Source organism: Eumetopias jubatus, unplaced genomic scaffold (assembly GCF_037043125.1).
Source record: "Eumetopias jubatus isolate StellerSeaLion01/CBP00866 unplaced genomic scaffold, mEumJub1_p1.0 scaffold_7, whole genome shotgun sequence".
Lineage (NCBI taxonomy): Eukaryota > Metazoa > Chordata > Mammalia > Carnivora > Otariidae > Eumetopias > Eumetopias jubatus.
In genome coordinates, this window is record NW_028274813.1 from 122,443,293 (window position 1) to 122,465,393 (window position 22,101).

Genomic DNA, 22,101 nt, shown 5'->3' on the forward strand with positions numbered 1-22,101 from the left:
AATGTACCCAAAAGTAAGGAATAGAATAATGAATGCCCCCCTTATACTCATCACCTGTTTCAATATTTTTTTCCAGTTTTATTGAGATACAGTTGACATGTAAATTATAATATAATATAATATAGTTCAAGGTGTACAACATAATGATTTGCTGTATGTATATGTTGTGAAATGGTCGTCACAATAAGTTAACATCCATCACTTCACAGTTACATTTTTTTTCTTGTGATGAGAACTTTTAAGATCTCCTCTCTCAGCAGCTTTCCAATGTACAGTATTGTTAACCACCGCTACCGTGCTGTCCATGACATTGCCAGAACTTACTTACCTTAACCTGGAAGTTTGTACCTTTGGACCACCTTCACCCACTTCCCCACCTCCCATCCCCCAATAATTTTCAACATTTTGTCAGTTTTATTTATCTCCACCCTTGCTTTTATTTTTAATTCAAAATTACAGATTTCTTCTAGACTCAGCGACGTGTCTTAGCACGTTTCATCACAGTGGTTTAGGCAGTGTGATTGGGAACGCAGTGATTGTGATTGGGAAGGCTGTGTGATTGGGAACGCAGTGATTGTGATTGGGAAGGCTGTGTGATTGGGAACGCAGTGATTGTGATTGGGAAGGCAGTGCGATGGGGAACGCAGTGATTGTGATTGGGAAGGCTGTGCGATGGGGAACGCAGTGATTGTGATTGGGAAGGCAGTGTGTTGGGGAACGCAGTGATTGTGATTGGGAAGGCTGTGCGATGGGGAACGCAGTGATTGTGATTGGGAAGGCTGTGCGATGGGGAACGCAGTGATTGTGATTGGGAAGGCTGTGTGTTGGGGAACGCAGTGATTGTGATGGGGAAGGCTGTGTGTTGGGGAACGCAGTGATTGTGATTGGGAAGGCTGTGCGATGGGGAACGCAGTGATTGTGATTGGGAAGGCTGTGTGTTGGGGAACGCAGTGATTGTGATGGGGAAGGCTGTGTGTTGGGGAACGCAGTGATTGTGATTGGGAAGGCAGTGTGTTGGGGAACACAGTGATTGTGATTGGGAAGGCAGTGCGATGGGGAACGCAGTGATTGTGATGGGGAAGGCAGTGTGTTGGGGAACACAGTGATTGTGATTGGGAAGGCAGTGCGATGGGGAACGCAGTGATTGTGATTGGGAAGGCTGTGCGATGGGGAACGCAGTGATTGTGATTGGGAAGGCTGTGTGTTGGGGAACGCAGTGATTGTGATTGGGAAGGCAGTGTGTTGGGGAACACAGTGATTGTGATTGGGAAGGCAGTGCGATGGGGAACGCAGTGATTGTGATGGGGAAGGCTGTGTGTTGGGGAACGCAGTGATTGTGATGGGGAAGGCTGTGTGTTGGGGAACGCAGTGATTGTGATTGGGAAGGCAGTGCGATGGGGAACGCAGTGATTGTGATTGGGAAGGCTGTGTGATTGGGAACGCAGTGATTGTGATTGGGAAGGCTGTGTGTTGGGGAACGCAGTGATTGTGATTGGGAAGGCAGTGTGTTGGGGAACACAGTGATTGTGATTGGGAAGGCAGTGTGATGGGGAACGCAGTGATTGTGATTGGGAAGGCTGTGTGTTGGGGAACGCAGTGATTGTGATTGGGAAGGCAGTGCGATGGGGAACGCAGTGATTGTGATTGGGAAGGCTGTGTGATTGGGAACGCAGTGATTGTGATGGGGAAGGCAGTGCGATGGGGAACGCAGTGATTGTGATTGGGAAGGCAGTGTGTTGGGGAACACAGTGATTGTGATTGGGAAGGCTGTGTGATGGGGAACGCAGTGATTGTGATTGGGAAGGCAGTGCGATGGGGAACGCAGTGATTGTGATGGGGAAGGCAGTGTGTTGGGGAACGCAGTGATTGTGATTGGGAAGGCAGTGCGATGGGGAACGCAGTGATTGTGATTGGGAAGGCTGTGCGATGGGGAACGCAGTGATTGTGATTGGGAAGGCTGTGTGTTGGGGAACGCAGTGATTGTGATGGGGAAGGCTGTGTGTTGGGGAACGCAGTGATTGTGATTGGGAAGGCTGTGCGATGGGGAACGCAGTGATTGTGATTGGGAAGGCTGTGTGTTGGGGAACGCAGTGATTGTGATGGGGAAGGCTGTGTGTTGGGGAACGCAGTGATTGTGATTGGGAAGGCAGTGCGATGGGGAACGCAGTGATTGTGATTGGGAAGGCTGTGTGTTGGGGAACGCAGTGATTGTGATGGGGAAGGCTGTGTGTTGGGGAACGCAGTGATTGTGATTGGGAAGGCTGTGTGTTGGGGAACGCAGTGATTGTGATTGGGAAGGCTGTGCGATGGGGAACGCAGTGATTGTGATTGGGAAGGCTGTGTGTTGGGGAACGCAGTGATTGTGATTGGGAAGGCAGTGTGTTGGGGAACACAGTGATTGTGATTGGGAAGGCTGTGCGATGGGGAACGCAGTGATTGTGATTGGGAAGGCTGTGTGTTGGGGAACGCAGTGATTGTGATGGGGAAGGCTGTGTGTTGGGGAACGCAGTGATTGTGATTGGGAAGGCTGTGTGTTGGGGAACGCAGTGATTGTGATTGGGAAGGCTGTGTGTTGGGGAACGCAGTGATTGTGATTGGGAAGGCAGTGTGTTGGGGAACACAGTGATTGTGATTGGGAAGGCAGTGCGATGGGGAACGCAGTGATTGTGATGGGGAAGGCAGTGTGTTGGGGAACACAGTGATTGTGATGGGGAAGGCTGTGTGTTGGGGAACGCAGTGATTGTGATTGGGAAGGCTGTGCGATGGGGAACGCAGTGATTGTGATTGGGAAGGCTGTGTGTTGGGGAACGCAGTGATTGTGATTGGGAAGGCAGTGTGTTGGGGAACACAGTGATTGTGATTGGGAAGGCAGTGCGATGGGGAACGCAGTGATTGTGATGGGGAAGGCTGTGTGTTGGGGAACGCAGTGATTGTGATGGGGAAGGCTGTGTGTTGGGGAACGCAGTGATTGTGATTGGGAAGGCTGTGCGATGGGGAACGCAGTGATTGTGATTGGGAAGGCTGTGTGTTGGGGAACGCAGTGATTGTGATTGGGAAGGCAGTGTGTTGGGGAACACAGTGATTGTGATTGGGAAGGCAGTGCGATGGGGAACGCAGTGATTGTGATGGGGAAGGCAGTGTGTTGGGGAACACAGTGATTGTGATTGGGAAGGCAGTGCGATGGGGAACGCAGTGATTGTGATTGGGAAGGCTGTGCGATGGGGAACGCAGTGATTGTGATTGGGAAGGCTGTGTGTTGGGGAACGCAGTGATTGTGATTGGGAAGGCAGTGTGTTGGGGAACACAGTGATTGTGATTGGGAAGGCAGTGCGATGGGGAACGCAGTGATTGTGATTGGGAAGGCTGTGTGATTGGGAACGCAGTGATTGTGATTGGGAAGGCTGTGTGTTGGGGAACGCAGTGATTGTGATTGGGAAGGCTGTGTGTTGGGGAACGCAGTGATTGTGATTGGGAAGGCAGTGTGTTGGGGAACACAGTGATTGTGATTGGGAAGGCAGTGTGATGGGGAACGCAGTGATTGTGATTGGGAAGGCTGTGTGTTGGGGAACGCAGTGATTGTGATTGGGAAGGCAGTGCGATGGGGAACGCAGTGATTGTGATTGGGAAGGCTGTGTGATTGGGAACGCAGTGATTGTGATGGGGAAGGCAGTGCGATGGGGAACGCAGTGATTGTGATTGGGAAGGCAGTGTGTTGGGGAACACAGTGATTGTGATTGGGAAGGCTGTGTGATGGGGAACGCAGTGATTGTGATTGGGAAGGCAGTGTGTTGGGGAACGCAGTGATTGTGATTGGGAAGGCAGTGCGATGGGGAACGCAGTGATTGTGATTGGGAAGGCAGTGTGTTGGGGAACGCAGTGATTGTGATGGGGAAGGCAGTGCGATGGGGAACGCAGTGATTGTGATTGGGAAGGCAGTGTGTTGGGGAACACAGTGATTGTGATTGGGAAGGCTGTGTGTTGGGGAACGCAGTGATTGTGATTGGGAAGGCAGTGCGATGGGGAACGCAGTGATTGTGATGGGGAAGGCTGTGCGATGGGGAACGCAGTGATTGTGATTGGGAAGGCAGTGCGATGGGGAACGCAGTGATTGTGATGGGGAAGGCTGTGTGTTGGGAATGAGAGAGGGAAGGGAGCAGGGATAAAGGTGGTCAGCAGCAGTGGGGGGGGGGGTGTTCCTTACCTCCCATCCCTACTGCGGGAGGAGGCCCACGCTGGGATGCAGCTAGGCTCAGGCACCCTGACCCCCTTTCCTGCCTGATCTGAAGTGCCCCCCTGACCCGTCTGGCCTGCAAGGACACCGCGGCCTCACTCTGCTGACCAGCTGCGGTCCTGTGTACCCTTGTATAACCCGCCTCTGGACTGGCCTCCTTTGCCCCTGTTACTGCTCACGTGGTAGCTCGCAAAAACCCCCTCTCTGCTTCCACAGCTCCGTCTCATCATTGTTGTCATCGTGAGAGGCAAATCAGCTTCTTCTGGAGGAAATAACTGGGCAGGCCCGGTTTACCCAGAACTAATCTCTGGGGTCACGATCATAGCCGCAGAGTTAGAGGTCAGACTGCACTCAACAGAAGGCCTCCCTCTCTACCAAACACATCACACCAGGCAGGAGAATGGGGTGGCAATGGACAGCTTCAGACTTCTCCCTTTGTGGGGGCTCGTGTGGCATTTCTGGAAAGACAGCAAGATGCCTTTAGAGGCTTGGGGTCTGCATTAACCCTTGCCGTGCCCACACTCATCCCGGAGGGGCTGAAGGGAAACTCTTCATTTTATTATGGAAAATTTTAGCTATCCACAAAAGTAGAAAGAGAATAATAAACTCCCATATAGCTGTCACCAGTTTCAATAATTATCAACATTTTGTCACTTAAACTTTCTGATCATGCACCCTAGCAGTAAAAAAGAGCTTTATATCCGCAATCTGGGTATCTCTGTTTGTTTATAAATTATAGACACATACACTCTACTGTTATATCATGTACACAAAAAGTAGAAAACTGAGTGGAAACAGAGCTTCTAGTGTCTTCTCTACACCCCATACACATCTTACACGCCCCCTGAGAGGCGCACACTCTGCTTTGGAGCCCAGTTATTTGGAAACATAATGATAGAGCAAATGTGTATGGGAACCCACTGTGCTGAGAGGGAAGACTCTGGGGGCGGTCGACAGGTCTCACTGCTTCTAGCCACTGCATCGGAGGGATGTCATCCCCACCTCTCCAGATAAGAAGGTGTGCAGTCTGGCCCAGGACACTGACCCGTCAGCCCCTTCCTGAACAGGAGCCCGCAGTGAACCCTGGGCCCCACACTCTGGGTGCGTTTTATGCTTTGCTGTTCTTTCTTTTCTTTAAGATTTTATCTATTTATTTGACACAGAGAAAGAGAGAGCACAAGCAGGGGGAGGGGCAGAGGGAGAAGCAGACTCCCCACTGAGCAGGGAGCCTGACACAGGGCTCGATCCCAGGACCCTGGGATCATGACCTGCCTTATTTCCCACAGTGTTAAGTCTTTTAACCGATTGAGCCACCCAGGCACCCCGCTTTGCTGTTATTTCTTATTCTGACAGATTATTTCTCCTGGCCCTCTAAGGTCATTTTGATTGCTTTTGTGTGTGTGTGTGTGTGTGTGTGGGTGGGTGGGTGGGTGTGTGGGTGTATGTGTGTGTGTGTGTGTGTGTGTGTGTGTCTGGACCTTTGAGCCATAAAAAACAAACTTTTATCTCTGTCATTTTTTAGAGTAATCTTTTATCTTAGTTTATCTCATTAACTTTACTTCCCTTTTACTTTTCGTTTATAATAAGGAGGAGGAAGGGGCAACATAAGGGCCCCAGATGTGGTGATAGGGCAGGTCCTCAAGGTGGGGTGCCAGCACCTCCCCACCCCAGGCCTGCTCTGTTCTTTGTAACTTCTTTGCACCTTCATGGTAGGGCTCGTTTGGTCCTTTGGAGGTCACACCCCAAATTCATTTGATCAAAAAGGGCATAGTCTCCAGGGTAAAAAACACACAAACAAAAACCAAAACATCCCTGTGGTGATTCAGGGGCTCTAAGGACCAAATCATCCTGCCGGGCTGGGGTAAGACTGGCCCGCTGCTGAGAGAGAAGCCTCACCTCGTTCCCCGAAGTTAGGAACTTTACAGTCTGGTGGACCCAAGACCTTACCCTCTGGCAGGTGTGTAGGTGCCAGCTCCGGCCTGGTCCTGACCCCACAGATGGCAAAGGAAGAGCCTGGGGCCTGCGGTGAGGGAGGAGGAGCAGGTCTGACTCTGCAGATTTGTAAAGGAGTTGGGTTTTTTTGATTTTTTTGGTAGTGGTATAATAAGAGTCTCTAATCCAGCTATGAAATCGTTTTTCTTCTTCACAGTTTATAAGGGAAAATTAAAATGGTCCGTGTAACCCCAAGGCAGTGAATTAATAGCCTCTTCTCTGTTGTGGGCAGGTCCATACAACTCCCTCTCCTCATCATGAGAACCAAGGGAGATATAGGCTGTGGCTGGAATGATCGCCAACTGGGTTCACAAGAGAGGCACAGTTGTCCCTTTGTTAGACTTGCCCTTTGACAAAGAGGGGGCCTGTAGCAGCTTCCATTAACTAGAGCCGCAGGCTCAAGGAACCTGCCTTATTTCCCACACGTGTTAAGTCTTCACTCTTCCCCACGAGAAGTTCCATCAGTCCTAGGGGCCAATCTTTCATAACTTCCCAAGAACTAAAGCTGTGAACTAAAGGACACCATCACGGGCAGGCCGGAGGTCCTGCAGAGCACAGGAGTGAGTATAAGTGTGACCTCGAGGCCACGCGTGAGCTCGCCCTCTCCAGGTGAAACTTCCAGCCAGTCCGCTGTCCCACCCCGCCCTGCTGGAGAGGAGGGACACAGGTTCGAGCTCCAGCACACAGAGGAATTTAGAATGATTGAAGAAGCATCTTAATTCTCTAGGAGGAAGCGTGGGATGGTCAATAAATAGCCTTGGGACTTTCAGCTAACCTTTTATAAAATACGAGGTTCGATACCTACTGCAGCTGGCACTGCTGGGTCCAATAGCAAGTTGCAGGTGTGCTGTTTATGCTGCAGGACAGTCCGAGATCCCAGCAGGGCTGGTGTCCTTTCATCAAATCTTAGCTCTTCAGTAGATTTACGAGGATGTGATTTTATCTGGAAAATTTCTCACCTTTTTACTTTCTTTCTGTGGTGTGCCAGCAAAAATCCACTCACAGTCTCAAAAACAACTGATTTTATGTAGGCTCCTTAGCCAAGGAGGCAAAATGGCGAGGTGAGTCCAACCCTGCAGGAGGCTCAGGGTCCCGAGTTCAAGCTTCTAGTTGTTACTAGCTGTGTCACCTTGAGAAAAGCCCCTCCTCATTCTGGATCCTGGTTTCTCATCTGGAGAAGGAAAGCATGGAGCTGGGGGCTGGTGGGGTCAGCAGTCCCTTTGCTTTTACTTGTGAAGCTCACCCTAATGAGCCAGCAGCCCCCATTCCTTCCTCTTGCTCTTCCCCATGAAAACGGGGTGGCCCGGTTTGTTAGGCTCAGGTAAGACATGATGGAAGACCTGAGGGGGCTCCCTTCTGAGTGCTCCCCTTGGGTGTTCTTTTTTTTTTTTAAGATTTTATTTTATTTGAGAGAGAGAGAGCACAAGCAGGGGGAGCTGCAGAGGGGAGAGAGAAGCAGACTCCCCACTGAGCAGGGAGCCCGATGCCGGACTCAATCCCGAGACTCCAGGACCATGACCTGAGCCAGAGGCAGACACTTAACCGACTGAGCCACCCAGGCGCCCCACCCCTTGGGGGTTCTTAACCGATTCTGTTGCTTAGAGGCTTTCTTTGCTTCCTGGTTCGCTGCTGAGATGGGTGAGGTTACTGCCTAAGTCACCCGTAGTTTAGGCAAGTCCCCTGTCCTCACACCATAAGGTAACGGGGACATCACACGGAGCACATCCTCTGTATTGTCGAAGCTGCCTGCCAGGATGTATTTCTAGTGTTGACAGTGGTATTCCAGGAGAACATACGCTTCTCTTACAGGAGTTTTATCTTTTTTTTTTTTTCTTGATCTGTAGTCATCATGCGTGCCAGTGGAGCTATTGAAAGTTGCCTTACGTAGAATTGTTTCTGTTTGAATACCGTTTGGGCACCCCTTTGTAAAGATGCTGTGGTTAGGATATTCTGGATCAAGGCTTTTCGAAGGAACTGTTTACATGCTTCATCCTGGTATTCTGCATGTTTTGTTTTTATTTTATTTCATTTTTATTTTTTTGAGAGAGAGCGCACACATGCATGTGAGCTGGGGTAGGAGGGGCAGAGGGAGAGAGAATATTTAAGCAAATTCCACACTCAGGGCAGAGCCTGATGTGGGGCTTGATCTCACGAGCCCTGAGATCATGACCTGAGCCGAAATCAAGAGTGGGATGCTTAACCGACTGAGCCACCCAGGCACCCCATGTGCATGTTTTAAGTACATTTTTATTTATTTTTTTAAATGCATTTTAAAAAACTCACTAAAGCTTCTTTTTTTTTTTTAAAGATTTTATTTATTTATTCATGAGAGACAGAGGGAGAGAGAGAGAGAGAAGCAGAGGGAGAAGCAGGCTCCCAAGGAGCAGGGAGCCCGATGCGGGACTCAGTCCCAGGACCCTGGGATCATGACGTGAGCCGAAGGCAGACGCTCAACCATCTGAGCCACCCAGGGTGCCCCTCACTAAAGCTTCTTACAATGTAAAAATGTATTTAGTCATCCTTTTTCACTTGAGAAAATTTGCAAATTATAGTTCTCCCTTTTTTTTAAGATTTTTATTTATTTGACAGAGAGAGAGAGAGCACAAGCAGGGGGAGCTGCAGAGGGAGAGAGAGAGAAGCAGACTCCCCACTGAGCGGGGAGCCCAACGCAGGGCTCTATCCCAAGACCCTGGGATCATGACCTGAGCTGAAGGCAGACACCCAACTGACTGAGCCACTCAGGCACTCCAGTTCTCCCTCTTTTAATAACATCGTATAGAAATACCATCAAAAGCTAGAATTGACCTTTGTAGCGAGAAAAAAGTACCACTTGGTCCTTCATGGGTAAAGAATATACTGTAGCCGGGTGCCTGGGTGGCTTAGTCGGTTAAGCGTCTGCCTTCAGCTCAGGTCATGATCTCAGAGTCCTGGGATCGAGCCCTACATCAGGCTCCCTGATCATTGGGGAGTCTGCTTCTGCCTCTGCCCCTTACCCCGCTCATGCTCTCTCTCAAATAAATAAAATCTTAAAAAAAAGAATATACTGTAGCATAAACAGAAGGTGTCTATATAGAATATACTGTAGGATACTTTCAATAATGATAATCTCCTGGAGTTGACAATAAACAGCTCTCCCACTCTCAGACTTGAGCTCATTTCATAACAAGGGCTTAGTAGGAATCTGCTTATGGCTTATTAGTCACGTGGAAAGATCTGGGGTTTCTAATTAACCACAAACTTGATATGCCAACGATGTGGTACATTTGCTGAAAGGGTTAATGCAAATATAGGTCACGTGGATAGATCAGCAGTGTCTAATTGGAGGAAGTGTTTTTCCCCCTCAGAAAGGTAAGGAAAGTCAGCTGCAACTTTTCAGCCCTTCATGCCAGGCTGCAGCTCTCCGAGGTGATGTGAGGTGGGCAGCAGATGGGTGCCTACACACAAAAGATGCCTAAATGAGATCTCGGTTCTCTGGGGGAGTGCTCAGAGCGCTCTGTCGTCTATGCCATTGGCTCTGGACTTCTCCCCGGAAATGCACAACTCTGCTTCTTTGGAAGATTTAGATATCCTGTTTCATCTCAGAAAGAGTTCTCCATCAGTACTGGCCCCTTCACACCACCCTCCCCCCAGCAGCCATCCCAACACCTGCACGCCTGAGCCAATTTGCCATCCACACGCAAATATTTGCAGAAACAATCAGCAGCCCAAGACCAGGGCTGTGTGCACGTGGACATTCAGTTCTCAGCAGCGCCTTGAACTCAAGATATGCCTCCTTCCCCCCGAAGCCCAACCACAGAATTGGTGAGAATTGGCTGTAGCCAACTCAGGAGTCACTCTGACCCCCTGCCCCCCACTCCGAACCCCACTCATTGCCCTTCACTGTTGAGGTCCTGTGGACCCTTGGTGTTCGGGCTGCGCTCCAACCGCAGTCTGCCTTCTCTCAGATTTGGTGACTGATGCCCAGAATCCACCTTTCCCTGCCTCGGGTGACCACTCTGTCCTTTCTTCCCACACTCAGCCCCTGGCAGTTAGGTCACAATGTGAAGCAGAATTTGATAGCTTACCCCTTTGCTGCTAAGGTTCCTGGGTGAGCCTCCTGCTGCCAAACCTCATCGTCAGGCTGCTGACGCGGGCACCTCTGCATTATCTCGGGCTGCCACTGAGAACATTGCCCCCCGGTGTGCTGCTCCCGTCTGCTTTCTAGTGCCCAGGGGGCCGTGTGAAGACTTGTGCTGACTCAGGCCCTGCAGAGATTATTGGACCCCCCATCCATGTATGTATTTCAGAATAAAAACCATTAAGCCATCCCAAGACAAAAAGGAAAGGAAATCCAGCTCAATTCTGATTTTTCCCACAATGATACTTTGAACGTTATTGGGCACCCTCTCAAGTAGATCCTTCCCCTTCTGCGTTGCCCTTGCCTTGCTGGTGCCCTAAGCATGTGCTTGGTCTATCTGTGGGTAGTCCAGCACTGGCGCCCTGACATCAACGGGGAGGAGCTCTTGTAGATGGAGGCACAGAAGCTTTCTCGCCTTCATTTGGTGTCTGGGTCCCGTGTTCCGAAACAGGATGGCATTTGGCAGAGTCCAAGCCTGAGGCCATCCTCAAAACACATAGGAACCAATTTGCAGGCTCTTTTGACTCGGCACCCCTCTTGGTGCTCTTCAAAAAATATAGGACTCTCTGTCTCACTGAGGCCTCTCTCTGCTGTCACTATTGTATTAGTCAGCTTTGCTTGGGGAATGGTTATTCCCCAAACTCTGGGACTTTGAGCACACTTTTTTTTTTTTTTTTAACTCTTCTTTGCTGCTGTTGTGGCTCTCCTCCACGTCTCTTCTCCTTCTTCAGAGGCCGAGGGAGCATCCCTGTCTGGGTCATGGAATTCTCATGGCAGCAGGAAAAGAGTATGAGAGGTTCTGTTTGGACAAACTCATATCAACGTCTGCTCATGAGCCATTGGCCGAAGCCAGTCACAGGGCCCTGCCAACGTTCGTTTCAGCCCTTCGTCCCCAGGTGGCAGCTTTCAGAGGTGACCTGGCATGGGCAGCAGATGGGTGCCTAATGAAGGTCTAGGTCCCTTGGGGATACTTTGGGAGGCTCAGGGTACTGGGTGAGCCCCTAACAGTGGTGCTGCTCTTGTGGTCCATAAAGGGACTCTGTAGGGTAGCCTCACCTTTAACAAGATGCTTCCCAGTGTCCACCCACCTGGACATGCACCCTCTGCTCATGCCCAGTGGTCATAGTCGGCTTGGGCTGCCCTAACAGAATACCACAGACCTGATGGCTTAAACAACAGACCTTTATTTTCTCACAGTTCTGGAGGCTGGACGTCCAAAATCAAGGTGTCAGCAGAGTTGGTTTCTGGTGAGGCCTCTCCTCTTATAAGGACCCCAGTGCTATTAGATGAAAGCCTTATTACCTCATTTCACCTTCTTTACCTTCCTGAAGGTTTTGGGTCCACAGACAGTCACACCGGGGGTTAGGGCTTCAACCTGTGAATTAGGGTGGGGGTGGGGGGACACTTCAGCTGGTAGCGCCCAGTATCCCTGGGATAAGGCAGCTTTCATGCGCGTGATCTAATTTCGTTTTCTCAACAAGCCTGTGAGGAAGTTATCAGCGGCATCATTTCCACTTTACAGATAAGGTGAAGTGACTTGCTAGTTAGTAAGGGATTCTGGACTGGAATCGTTTGACTCCAAATCACATGTTCTTTGAACTGCAGCATGGAGGGTGGGCCTTAGAAGGTTAGAAGTGAAGGACTGAGCACCTGCTGAATTAGTAACTATAAGTGTTATAGAGTATCCAGAAAACTGTTTACAAAATACTGTTGAGTACAGAATATAGACCATGAAAATAGATGTGCTCTGTGGGTACAAGCCTTGTAAAAGCTGAATAAAACTTGAAAAGGAACAGAAAGCATGATGTACTTGGCCTTCAGGGTGCCAGGGTTCTATTTCTTTTTGTATTAAAGTTGCCCTAAGAGATACGTTGTTTTTTTTTTAAGATTGTATTTTATTTTAGAGAAAGAAAAAGAGTGAGCGCGAGCAGGGGGAGAGGGAGAGGGAGAGTCCCAAGTAGACTCCCCACTGAGTACAGAGCCCGATGTAGGGCTCAAGCCCACGACCCTGGTATCATGACCTGAGCCGAAACCAAGAGTTGAAGGCTTAACCGACTGAGCCACCCAGGCGCCCCAGAAATACATTTTTAAATAACAGAATCTTAGCTCTCAGCAAGCCTAACACCATAGTGTTTCACGGGCTTCCTTGCTCCAAGTCCACTTCAGCCCCTGGCTTCCCTGACTGAACACCAGATTGAGCTCATTTCAGTACCATTTGGAGGGAGATCAGCTACCACAGGGGTAGAGAGTTGCAGTAGTGCCACAGTGAGGAAGAGAAGAAAATTAAAATGTTAGCAGAGACCATCCCCCCTGCCCCCGCAACTGAGTCCAAGTAGCAATACAGGATTTGGGCCCATGGGGATGAATGCAGAAGAGGCAAGTGTAAATAGCACATATGGGTATCATAGGAAGTCTGTAAGACGTTCCAAGAACTTTCCTGCTTTTTCGGAACCCCTTCTAAAGACTCTCAGCCCCACCTCTCTAGGCTGGCCTCTGAGAGCCAAGTCTGGAGTATTTGTGCTCTGAGACTCCTCAGTGAAAATGTGTTTTCAAGTACATTTAACATCGCTGTAGTGAATAGTGGTTGCATTACCAGAGAATCCTCCCTTTTATCCTGGAACACAGCCATCTGTCCCTTCTGTCTACTGTGTAAACAGGCTCTGAAAAAGTGTGGGTATGTATCCTCTTGATTTACAAAGGTATTTCAACTTGTCACTCCCTGGAAGAGTGTGCTGTATCGTCTGAGATCAACAGCCCGCTTATCCATCACGATGGCTGTCTCTCTTCCAGGCCCTCAGAAGTTGTTGCTCACCAAGATCTCTTTATTTTAGGAGTTAACAGATTAAGGTTGTAAAAATAGATTAGAACCGTTAGACTCAATCAGCCCAGACATTTTATCAGCCCACTGAGGAGAAATAGGAGTCATCCCCAAATCCAGGGTGAGAAAATCTGTATGTTTAACAAAGAAAAATTAATGACCAATTCTTAGCTAAAAGAAGCTCCCCTATAAAAACATATTCCATTATGTGATTCCTTTCAGAGTAAGCTAACTATTCATATATGATTCCATTTACATAAAAGAAAATCTGTTTTCATATGTTTCACAAACACAGCCCTTGCAGAATAGTGTGTGCACATCGCCACACATCATGTGTGTGATACAATGGCCCAGCCTAGTGTTTAGTCTTCGACAACCAAAACTAACTTGCCTTTTATGGTGCCAGTCTCAAAAATGTTACAAATGGACCCTAAGCCTCCTTAACAAAGGACTTTGGATTTATTGAGCATGGATTTACCCTGAATCTGTTTATATTTTCACTTGTGCCATTTGGGGGAATAATGAGTTGCACATTTTCAACTTGTGTTGAGGTAGTATTCTCTTTGCTTAACGCAGGGGCTAACATAGTAAGTCAATCCCGGGGTCGGGTGTAAGCGTTCAAAGCCTGAGAATGGGTGTCCCACCCAGAGAAAGCAGCCGCTCTCAATTTCTGTCCCTTCTGCTGTGTGGGAACATGGGACTGGCATGGCCAAGGGGTTCGGGTTTTTCACTGGAAGCCTCAAACCGGAATTTTTAAACATTGTCAATTCAATCAAAAATTTAAAAAGACTCTCTGCAGAACAAGTAGTCCACAGTCTGTAGGTGTCCAGCTTATCTGTCTTAGATATGTTCTTGTGCATTTCAGGTGTACTTCTGAGTGTCTGGGGTGTGATGTATGAACCCGTAGTCCCACCTCTGAATTATGACAGCTTTTAATATTATCATTCTTTCAGCTCTCACCTTAACACACAGAAGACTGTTTTAAATTGCTCTGTAACCCTTAAGGAAGAGCTCCACGTGCCGCGTGGTTGGATTTGCCTTGACTCGAGGCCCAGTCGTGAACACCTGTAGAAACCTGAAGTCGGTCCTTTCATCTGCTGTTGTTCCCTGTTGTTGTTCTTGAGGGTGAATGGCAATTTCATGGTCACGGGCCGACTCCTACCCCTTCTCTCGGCAGCCCTCCCTTCACCAGGCTGATAGCGTGCGGGGGACCCGCCACCACGGGCTGGTAGAGAGGCCATCCAGGACCCGCTTCCACCCTCTCCATCGAAGGTCCGGGGACAAGCCAGGACGACAAATATCCTTTTTCGTTGTCTGGGGAGGAGGTATGAGTTTTTGAAATGTTTGAAAGGTTTTCAGGACTTATCTTCCCCACAGTTCCCCTTTGGCCTCAAAGCCTTCATTTTATCTGATGAATGGGGGCAATAAAAATAAATGAGTTGGAAACTAGAAACATCTCTGCAGCTAAAAGTTGGAAAGATCATCGCGGGTATTTACTTGATGAAAACATTGATAGAGTTGAGTTAAGGGACGGAACATAAACAACCTGTAACCTAGCCCTGTTGCAAGGCCTCCTCAGCATTTTCTTCAGAAAGCAGCCAGGTCAGAGCTAAACCTGACTTTGAACCAGGTTAGAGAGAGTTAGTCTATCTAGCTCAAACAGAGAGACAGATAAGTGACTAATTTTTATTCCTGTTGACCTGGTAACCTGCCATTAGAACTTAGAGAAGAAATTTCATAGGATCTTCTCTATTTTTTGAGTTCCAAACTCAGCAAAGGACACCTGAGATATAAAGCTGGTAGTTAGGAAAATTCTTACACTGTCCATCCGCCAAATCCTATGCTGTTAAGTAGGAATAAGGAGAAGGAGATTGTGAGTTCCCCTGGCAATTTCGTTTAACTGGGGGCCAGGGCCGCGGGGGGGTGGGCGGAGGTCACCCGCTGGAACACCAGCTCTGTGCTCAGGGCTTCAGGGACACAGGACTGAGCTGGGTTTTGTGGAGGTTTTGTGGGAGAGGACAGAGAAGCAGTGTGCCAGGAAGGCTGGTGCTCTCCCTGCACGCTCCTCACGGGGGCGGGGGGGGGGGCACAGGAAGGCGGGGCGAGTGTTACTGCAGAGCCGAGTTCCTGGCAGTGATGGTAGAGCTGGCTTCACGAGAAACCAGGAAGTGGGGGGAGGGCACGCATGTTTGCTGAGCACCTACCCATGCCAGGCACTGTGCTGGGCAATTGATGCGTCACGTAGTCCTCAAAACTCACTGAGTAGTTCGTTTTTGTTTTTTTTTTAACCTCCGTTTTCCAAGGAGGAAACTGCGCGTCAAAGTCACTTGTCTGAGATTCCACTGCTGAGGTTGGAAGGGCACAGACTGAGCCCCGGGGCAAGCTGAGCCCCGGCCTGGGCCTCTCCCCTCAGGGCACCACTCGGTGGGTCGGCCCAGGCCCCCCCCCCCCCCCCCCCCCCCCGCCGCCCCGTCAAGAGAGGCCCTGTGGGAGGAGTTGTAGGACCCACCAAGGGAGCCAGGACCTCTCTTGCCTCCCCCACCCCCGTTTCTTGCTGTTTTCCATTTGGAGGCAGGGAGAGTGACCCCAGGAACACAGCACTTTGGTCCGTGAGAGACGCTGACTTGTAGTCTTCGTGGATTTCGTGACCACTGGTCCGGGACGGTGGGGATGACGACTGAGTCCTTGGGTTCGCTCTGGAACTGTCCTAACTTCCATGGAATCCAGCTGATTCTTCCGCTAGTGCACACGTGTGGATGGACTGAGTACATCAGACCGTTGTCCAGATGGCTGGGAGTTTTCAAGCAAAAGGCTTTGAGTGTTTCTTTGCCTGATTTAACAATATATCTTTCTCCAATTCTCCATTCTCTTTTTCTCCTGTAGGTGTTCTCTCTAAATATGATAATATGTACGTGGCATATTTATAAATACCTGTTTGTAGCTATCTCAGATCCTCTTTGCAGCAAGTGTGGTCTCAGTACTGACATGTGCTCACTGCTTTTCTAACTGAAGGAGTGACTTAGAAGAGGAGGGGGTCGAAGGAAAGTGACAGGACGAGGAAGGTACTCGTTCACGGAAAAATAATTTAGGTGTCCACCAGTGTCAGGCCCCGCTCCGACCCTGTAGGTGTAACGGCGAGCGTGATAGGCTCCCTGCCCTCACGGCGCTCTCGGAGATCACAGCACAGTGTGCTGAGTCGTAGCCAGGACCACGCGGGCTGCACGAGCTCATAGGAGGGGCAGCCTGGACCAGTGTTGGCCGGAGAAGGCATCCTGGAGGTAAATCTGAGGCTTGAAGAAGCAGCAGGTAAGGGGATAATGCATTCATGTGTTCAGCAGACAGCTACAGTGTCTCTTCTCTGTAGAAGTACTGTTCTTTTTTTTTTTTTTTTAAGATTTTATTTATTTATTTGAGAGGGAGCACGAGCAGGGGGAGAGGCAGAGGGAGAAGCAGGCTGCCGGCTGAGCAGGGAGCCCGACACGGGGCTCGATCCCAGGACCCTGGGATCACGACCTGAGCCGAAGGCAGACTCTCAACCCGCCTGAGCCACCCAGGTGGCCCTGTACTGTTCTAAGCACAGGACACTCGATGGTGAATAAGACATGTCCCTGCCTTCATGGGTTTACAGTCTGGGGGAGGGGACAGCCAGCAAACAGTACAGCAATGATTAAGGCAAATGACCGCACATGGTGGTAAGTGGTACAGAGAGAGGAAGACAGCTGGAGAGGGAACATTCCAGGCCGGGGGAATGTCTTGTGCAGAGTCGCGGAAGGAGTGACTACACTGTATGTTAGGGTGTAACTTGACCCCATGTACGAGTCACCTTTTGACAGCAACAGCAAAAAGCAGGTCACCTCCAAAGGGGAGGGGAAGCAAAAACTAAATATGCCCATAAATTAAAGTTTATCAGACGGTACAGGTCTGAAACGTCTCTCCGTATGCTCTTCCTAAGCATCTAGCTGGGGCCTGGGGACTGGACTTCTGCTCGTTCAAAAAAGCTTAGGCCTGTCCATAAATGGACAGCACATCTCTCCTGCAGAATCAAGGGACCATGAGTCCCATGAAATATAGGAGAGGGATGATTTTATGTCGAAGATGCTAATAGATTCAGGAGAACTTAGAGAAAGATTCCATCTTTCCTTTCACGCCACATTCATTTGATTTAGAAATAATTTGCTTTAAATGGTGGCCTTTCACGTGTGTGTCTGTTACCTCCCTAATGCCGCTTACCCACTTCTGTCCTTTGCAAGTGTTAATGCTGGTTTGAACAGTTTGTTAGGACAAAGAGAAAAAATGTATTCAGACTTGTCTTTTTTTTTTTTTTTTAAGATTTTATTTATTTATTTGACAGAGAGAGACACAGTGAGAGAGGGAACACGAGCAGGGGGAGTGGGAGAGGGAGAAGCAGGCTTCCCGCGGAGCAGGGAGCCCGATGCGGGGCCTGATCCCAGGACCCCGGGATCATGACCTGAGCCGAAGGCAGACGGTTAACGACTGAGCCACCCAGGCGCCCCAGAGTTGTCTTCTTACAGCTGCTTCTTGGCTTGGAAGTTATTTTAGAAGGGGCAGATCAGCCTAGACAAGGGTTCAGTCCTATGATACACAAAATGAACATTGTTTCATAAATATTCTGGCTTCCGCCCAGAGCGGGCAGCTAGAGCAAGCAGAGCTTGGGCTGGGGAGATTCCTTCTGCAGTGGGCGGCCGTGGCCTCCGAGAAGGCGAGTGCCGTGGGCTTTGTTGCTGGCATGGGTGGCCGCCACAGGCAAAGACCAGGATGCTGTCCCTCTGGGCTCTGGCCTGGGGCCACCCTCAGGGCACAGGAGAGGCACTGCCTGGTCCCTGGCTGGGGCCTGGGTTTGAGAACTCAGAATACAGGCTCTTCAAGCGCTCATGCCTTCAGCAGCCCTCTTCACTCCTCGAGGGCATTAGACAAGGGTCCCAAACCCCATCCTGCTGAATTTCTGAACAATTAACATAAGTATTATCCCTGTGGATAATGCAGTGAGAAAGAAGGGGACACACTGAAGAATCATAGAAAATGCCTTCCCCTAAATGTATTTTTAGAAAGAGAGAAAAAAGAGTGAATGTCTGAGAAATTTCTGATTTATATTCCCAACAAGGTTCAAGAGTGTATTGCATCTGGGAAACCAGCACGGACAGTCGTGAAGAGAGGCATTAAGACTGGCCAAAGTTAGGAATGGCTTTCGTCTTTGGAACAGGCTTTGCTTTGATTCTTTTCATACAATGAGATGAAAATTTTAGGGCACTGGTTTATAGAACACTTTCTTTGACACGCATGGCCTGTTAGGTTTGAGGAAACACTACTCTCTGTCCCCCCACCCTGAGCTTCGCAGTCGAAGCTGGGGCTCCGAGAAGCCCTGCAGTCAAGAAACGGTCTCTTCACCCAGGACTAACAGAATTTATTTGATCACAACACCCGATTTTTACCTAATACCCATCAGTGATTTCCATCGTGAAGGACGAGGAAATGGCTGGGGTGTAGAGTTTTCAGGGGAACCGAGTCAGACTTCAGAATTGCCCATGCCGTCTGGCTGTCACTCGTGTGCTGAGGGAAGCGGGAGGACGTTCTCGTACACGGGAGGACTCCAGAGGACCCCGCTCCTACACTTCCCTTAACATTTGATTTTACGATGTGTTCTAGCGGGACGTAGTTGGATAATCAAGGACAAGAGGAAGTAGCGTGATGGCAAAGACCTGGTTGAGAAATGAGGAAGGAACCAAACTGTGACCAGCTTTAGGTCTTTAAATCTGACCCTGGAACTCGTCTTGGTGGGCGGGTTCTATCAAGCCGACTCGGGGTTCCCTCGCCCCGCCAGCTACACGGGAGGTCACAGGCCTGCCCCGCGAAGGCCGGCCCGGGAGAACCCGGAGTCCTCGAGGCTAGGAGAGAACGTGGCCGGCGTCCAGACTGCCTCCAGCAGGCCGGTCCCGAGCCCTGCCCCAGGTGCACTTACCACAGGGGAACAGGAAGCCGAAAGAAGAAGCCCGGCTGTGCTCTCCAGCCACGAGGCAGGGAGCACAGAAAAGAGGGTGGAACTCTCTGGCGCTTCTGTGGCTCAGTGACCCCACCCATGGGTACGTGGGCCAACAGATGTCCTGTCTTATCAGCAGAAGAGCTACTCCCCTTCCTTTGGGGAAGAGTGAGTAAGAAGCTTCCCTCTGCGGCTGCCCATGTGGAGAAGGAGTTAGGGGCGCCCCTTTGTCGCTGGGTTGAGGCAGGAACACGAGGAGGAGTTTCCTCTCCAGAGCTGTAGGCACTTGGGGAGCACCTCGGTCAGGGAAATACTGAAATACGGGCGGGTGGGCTAGAAAAGGGGCAGAGGCGCCAGGGGGGAGGAAGGGGGGGGAGGCTTTCAGGTGGAGGCTGAAGTACTTTTGTTGTGAAGCTGAAGGGGCAGCAGGAGACTCAGACTTGGGGTCCGCGTGCTGTTGGCAGCCGGGGTCTGGGTTTGTGACTTGCTGCGCTCCCAGGGCCGCCTCGAGCCAGAGGCCGGGGTGGGGCTACCCAGGCGAGCTTGGGTGGTCCCAGCTCTGTGTCCTCAGCACGCCGCCCCAAGTGTCTCCGGCCTCCGGGGCTGCCACCGCTGCAGGGCACCCAGCGATTCTGCGGCCCTTTGCCCCGGCAGCTCCTTGGGGAGAGGCTTCGAGGCCGCAGACCTCCAGGAGTGGCAGGATTGGAGGCAGAGGAGGAGGTCGCAAAGGAGCTGGGAAGGAGTGCATTGGGTGGGGCAGATACAGAGGTGCAGGTGGAAACGTCTTTAAGTCTTTAACGTAGGCTAACTGACCAGGGGGTGGCGGGGGGTGGCCTAGGAGCTGGTCTGGCTTGCTGAAAACCCTGCGTTTCTCTTTGGTTGCTAGCAGCTGGTAGGCATTCCAAAAATGTTTGTTGAATTAATGGTAAATTCAGGTTTACAAATAAGGCTATTTTCCCCATCCTAAGGTTGTTCTGTAGGACCTGTCAGTGTGGTGGAGTAGTCAGAGCCACCTGAATGAACCTTTCTGAAATCAGCAGAAGAAATGAACCTTTTCTAGGTTTCCCTTTGGTTGACTTTTTTTTTTTTTAATATTTTATTTATTTGATAGAGCAGGAGAGCACAAGCAGGAGGCACAGCAGGGAGATGGAGAGGGAGAAGCAGGCTCCTCGCTGAGCAGGGAGCCCGATGTGGGACTCAGTCCCAGGACCCCGGGATCGTGACCTGAGCTGAAGGTAGACGCTTCACCGACGGAGCCACCCAGGCACCCCACCCTTTGGTTGACTTTAACCGTCAGCCGATGATAACATTGGTGGTTCTCTTGATGCCAACAGTTCTCGGGCTTTTTTAATATTCAATAAATGAGATGTGACAGTGAGAATTAAGAATGCTCAGAGGTCACATCTCTTCACATTTGATGCCTCAGCCGGGTCGTATTAAAAATCCCAGCCGAGCATGGTGGTGCGTCCGGTCCCTGGCCCCTCGGGAGGCTGAGGGGGGCACGGCTTGAGCTCGGGAGTTTGGGGTGTAGTGTGCCATGCCGGTCAGGTGTCCAGGCTCAGTTCCGCACCAACACGGTGACCTGCAGGAGTGGGGGACCACCCGGTTACCTAAGGAGGGGTGAACCTGCCCAGGGCGGAACAGAGCAGGTCAGCAGGGGGATGACTCCTGTCAATAGCCGAGGAGCTGCAGCCTGGGCAACATAGCCAGATGCCCGTAAAAAATAAATTTCAGGAAATCACTACACTTCATGCTGTTAATATACATCGGAGAGCTTGAAATGCTAATTGGAACCTTAACATTGAAGTAATCGGTGTTTGATCATGATGTTCCTGTTCTATCCCTGCACGCTGCGTTGTGTTAGCTGGATGGAGATTCATCAAACTGCAGGGAAGGGAAAGGTGGCTAACCACAGGTGGTGGGAGTCAGCGCCTCCTCACTAATGGCTCTGTTGGCGAAGATGCTGGAGCGTTTCGTCTCAGGGGGAGGGGGAGCTGCTTATTTCATGACCACATTCGCCTCTTCTGTCTCCTCCTGTAGCATATTCTCATCTGCCCTTCGTCTACGTGAAGCTTAACAGTTAATGTTGAAGAAATGGTTCTCTTTTGAAAATCCTCTCTTCTATTGTATTTACTTCGATTCAGATGAAGGAATAAGCTAACTGGATGGGACAAAATGAATACACAGAAAGTGAAACTTGGGATCATAACGCTTCTCCTCACAGAGGAGGCCGTTCACACCAAATCACTGGGAACCCGTGAGTGCCACCTAGTACGAGTGCCAGATCCTGGGGCGCCCAGCCCAGGCCTGCGTAATAGGCCCCTCCCTTCCCTCCTGAGCCCAAGCAGGTGGCGGCTTCTATATAGAATCATTAAAGATTTTTTTAGCAGGAGAATATTATGATTAAAAAATTTTTTAAAAGATTTATATATTTATTTTTAGAGAGAGAGAAAGAATGGGGGGGGCAGCGGGAGAGGGAAACCCAAGCGGACTCCACATTGAGTGCGGCGCCTGACACGGGGCTCAGTCTCCCGACCCTGCGACTACAGCCCTGAGCACACGACAGATCTCATGCGACTCTCTTATGGTTATAAGTAATGGGAATCCTCTGCTCGAGGAAAGGAAACTCACTGGCTTATGTCACTGGAAGCCCAAGGGCTAGATCCAGGGGTTCATACGATAGCATCTGTGAGGTGCCACGTCTGTGTTGACTTCCCGCAAGGACAGGCTCTCTCTTGCAGAGCTTTACAGGACTCTCAGGCTCAGCACCCCAGCTGAGGGCACTCCCTTTCCTCCTCTGAGGCTCTCTTGGGCTTGTTTGTGTCATGAGCCCATCCCTGAGCCGATCACTGTTCCCAGGGGTATAAGGTACCTTGACTGGAAATACTGAGCCTGGTACATCCCCCCGGGACAGAGGGGCCCACGCAGAAGGATGTCGTCACCAGGTT

At 50.2% G+C, this 22,101-nt stretch overlaps 1 protein-coding gene and 1 long non-coding RNA gene across 6 annotated transcripts in view; one reads left to right on the forward strand and one right to left on the reverse strand.

Annotated features, from left to right (window-relative positions):
- Positions 1–22,101, forward strand: part of CRTC3 (CREB regulated transcription coactivator 3) — a 98,713-nt gene that overhangs the window by 45,202 nt on the left and 31,410 nt on the right. For 4 of the 5 annotated variants that reach the window (XM_088024933.1, XM_088024935.1, XM_088024932.1 and 1 more), the window contains one exon: positions 14,336–14,455. In XM_088024933.1, the coding sequence (XP_087881059.1) occupies positions 14,336–14,455 (120 nt within the window). Of the gene's footprint in view, positions 1–14,335; positions 14,456–19,535; positions 21,411–22,101 lie in introns of those variants that run through there. The other variant, XM_028122153.2, reaches the window with a different exon arrangement.
- On the reverse strand, positions 17,464–19,257 carry LOC114223269 (uncharacterized). The gene is made up of 3 exons (XR_003612120.2): positions 19,136–19,257; positions 18,609–18,875; positions 17,464–17,751 (listed from the first exon to the last, which is right to left on the reverse strand). It is a non-coding gene; the product is annotated as an uncharacterized LOC114223269 (long non-coding RNA).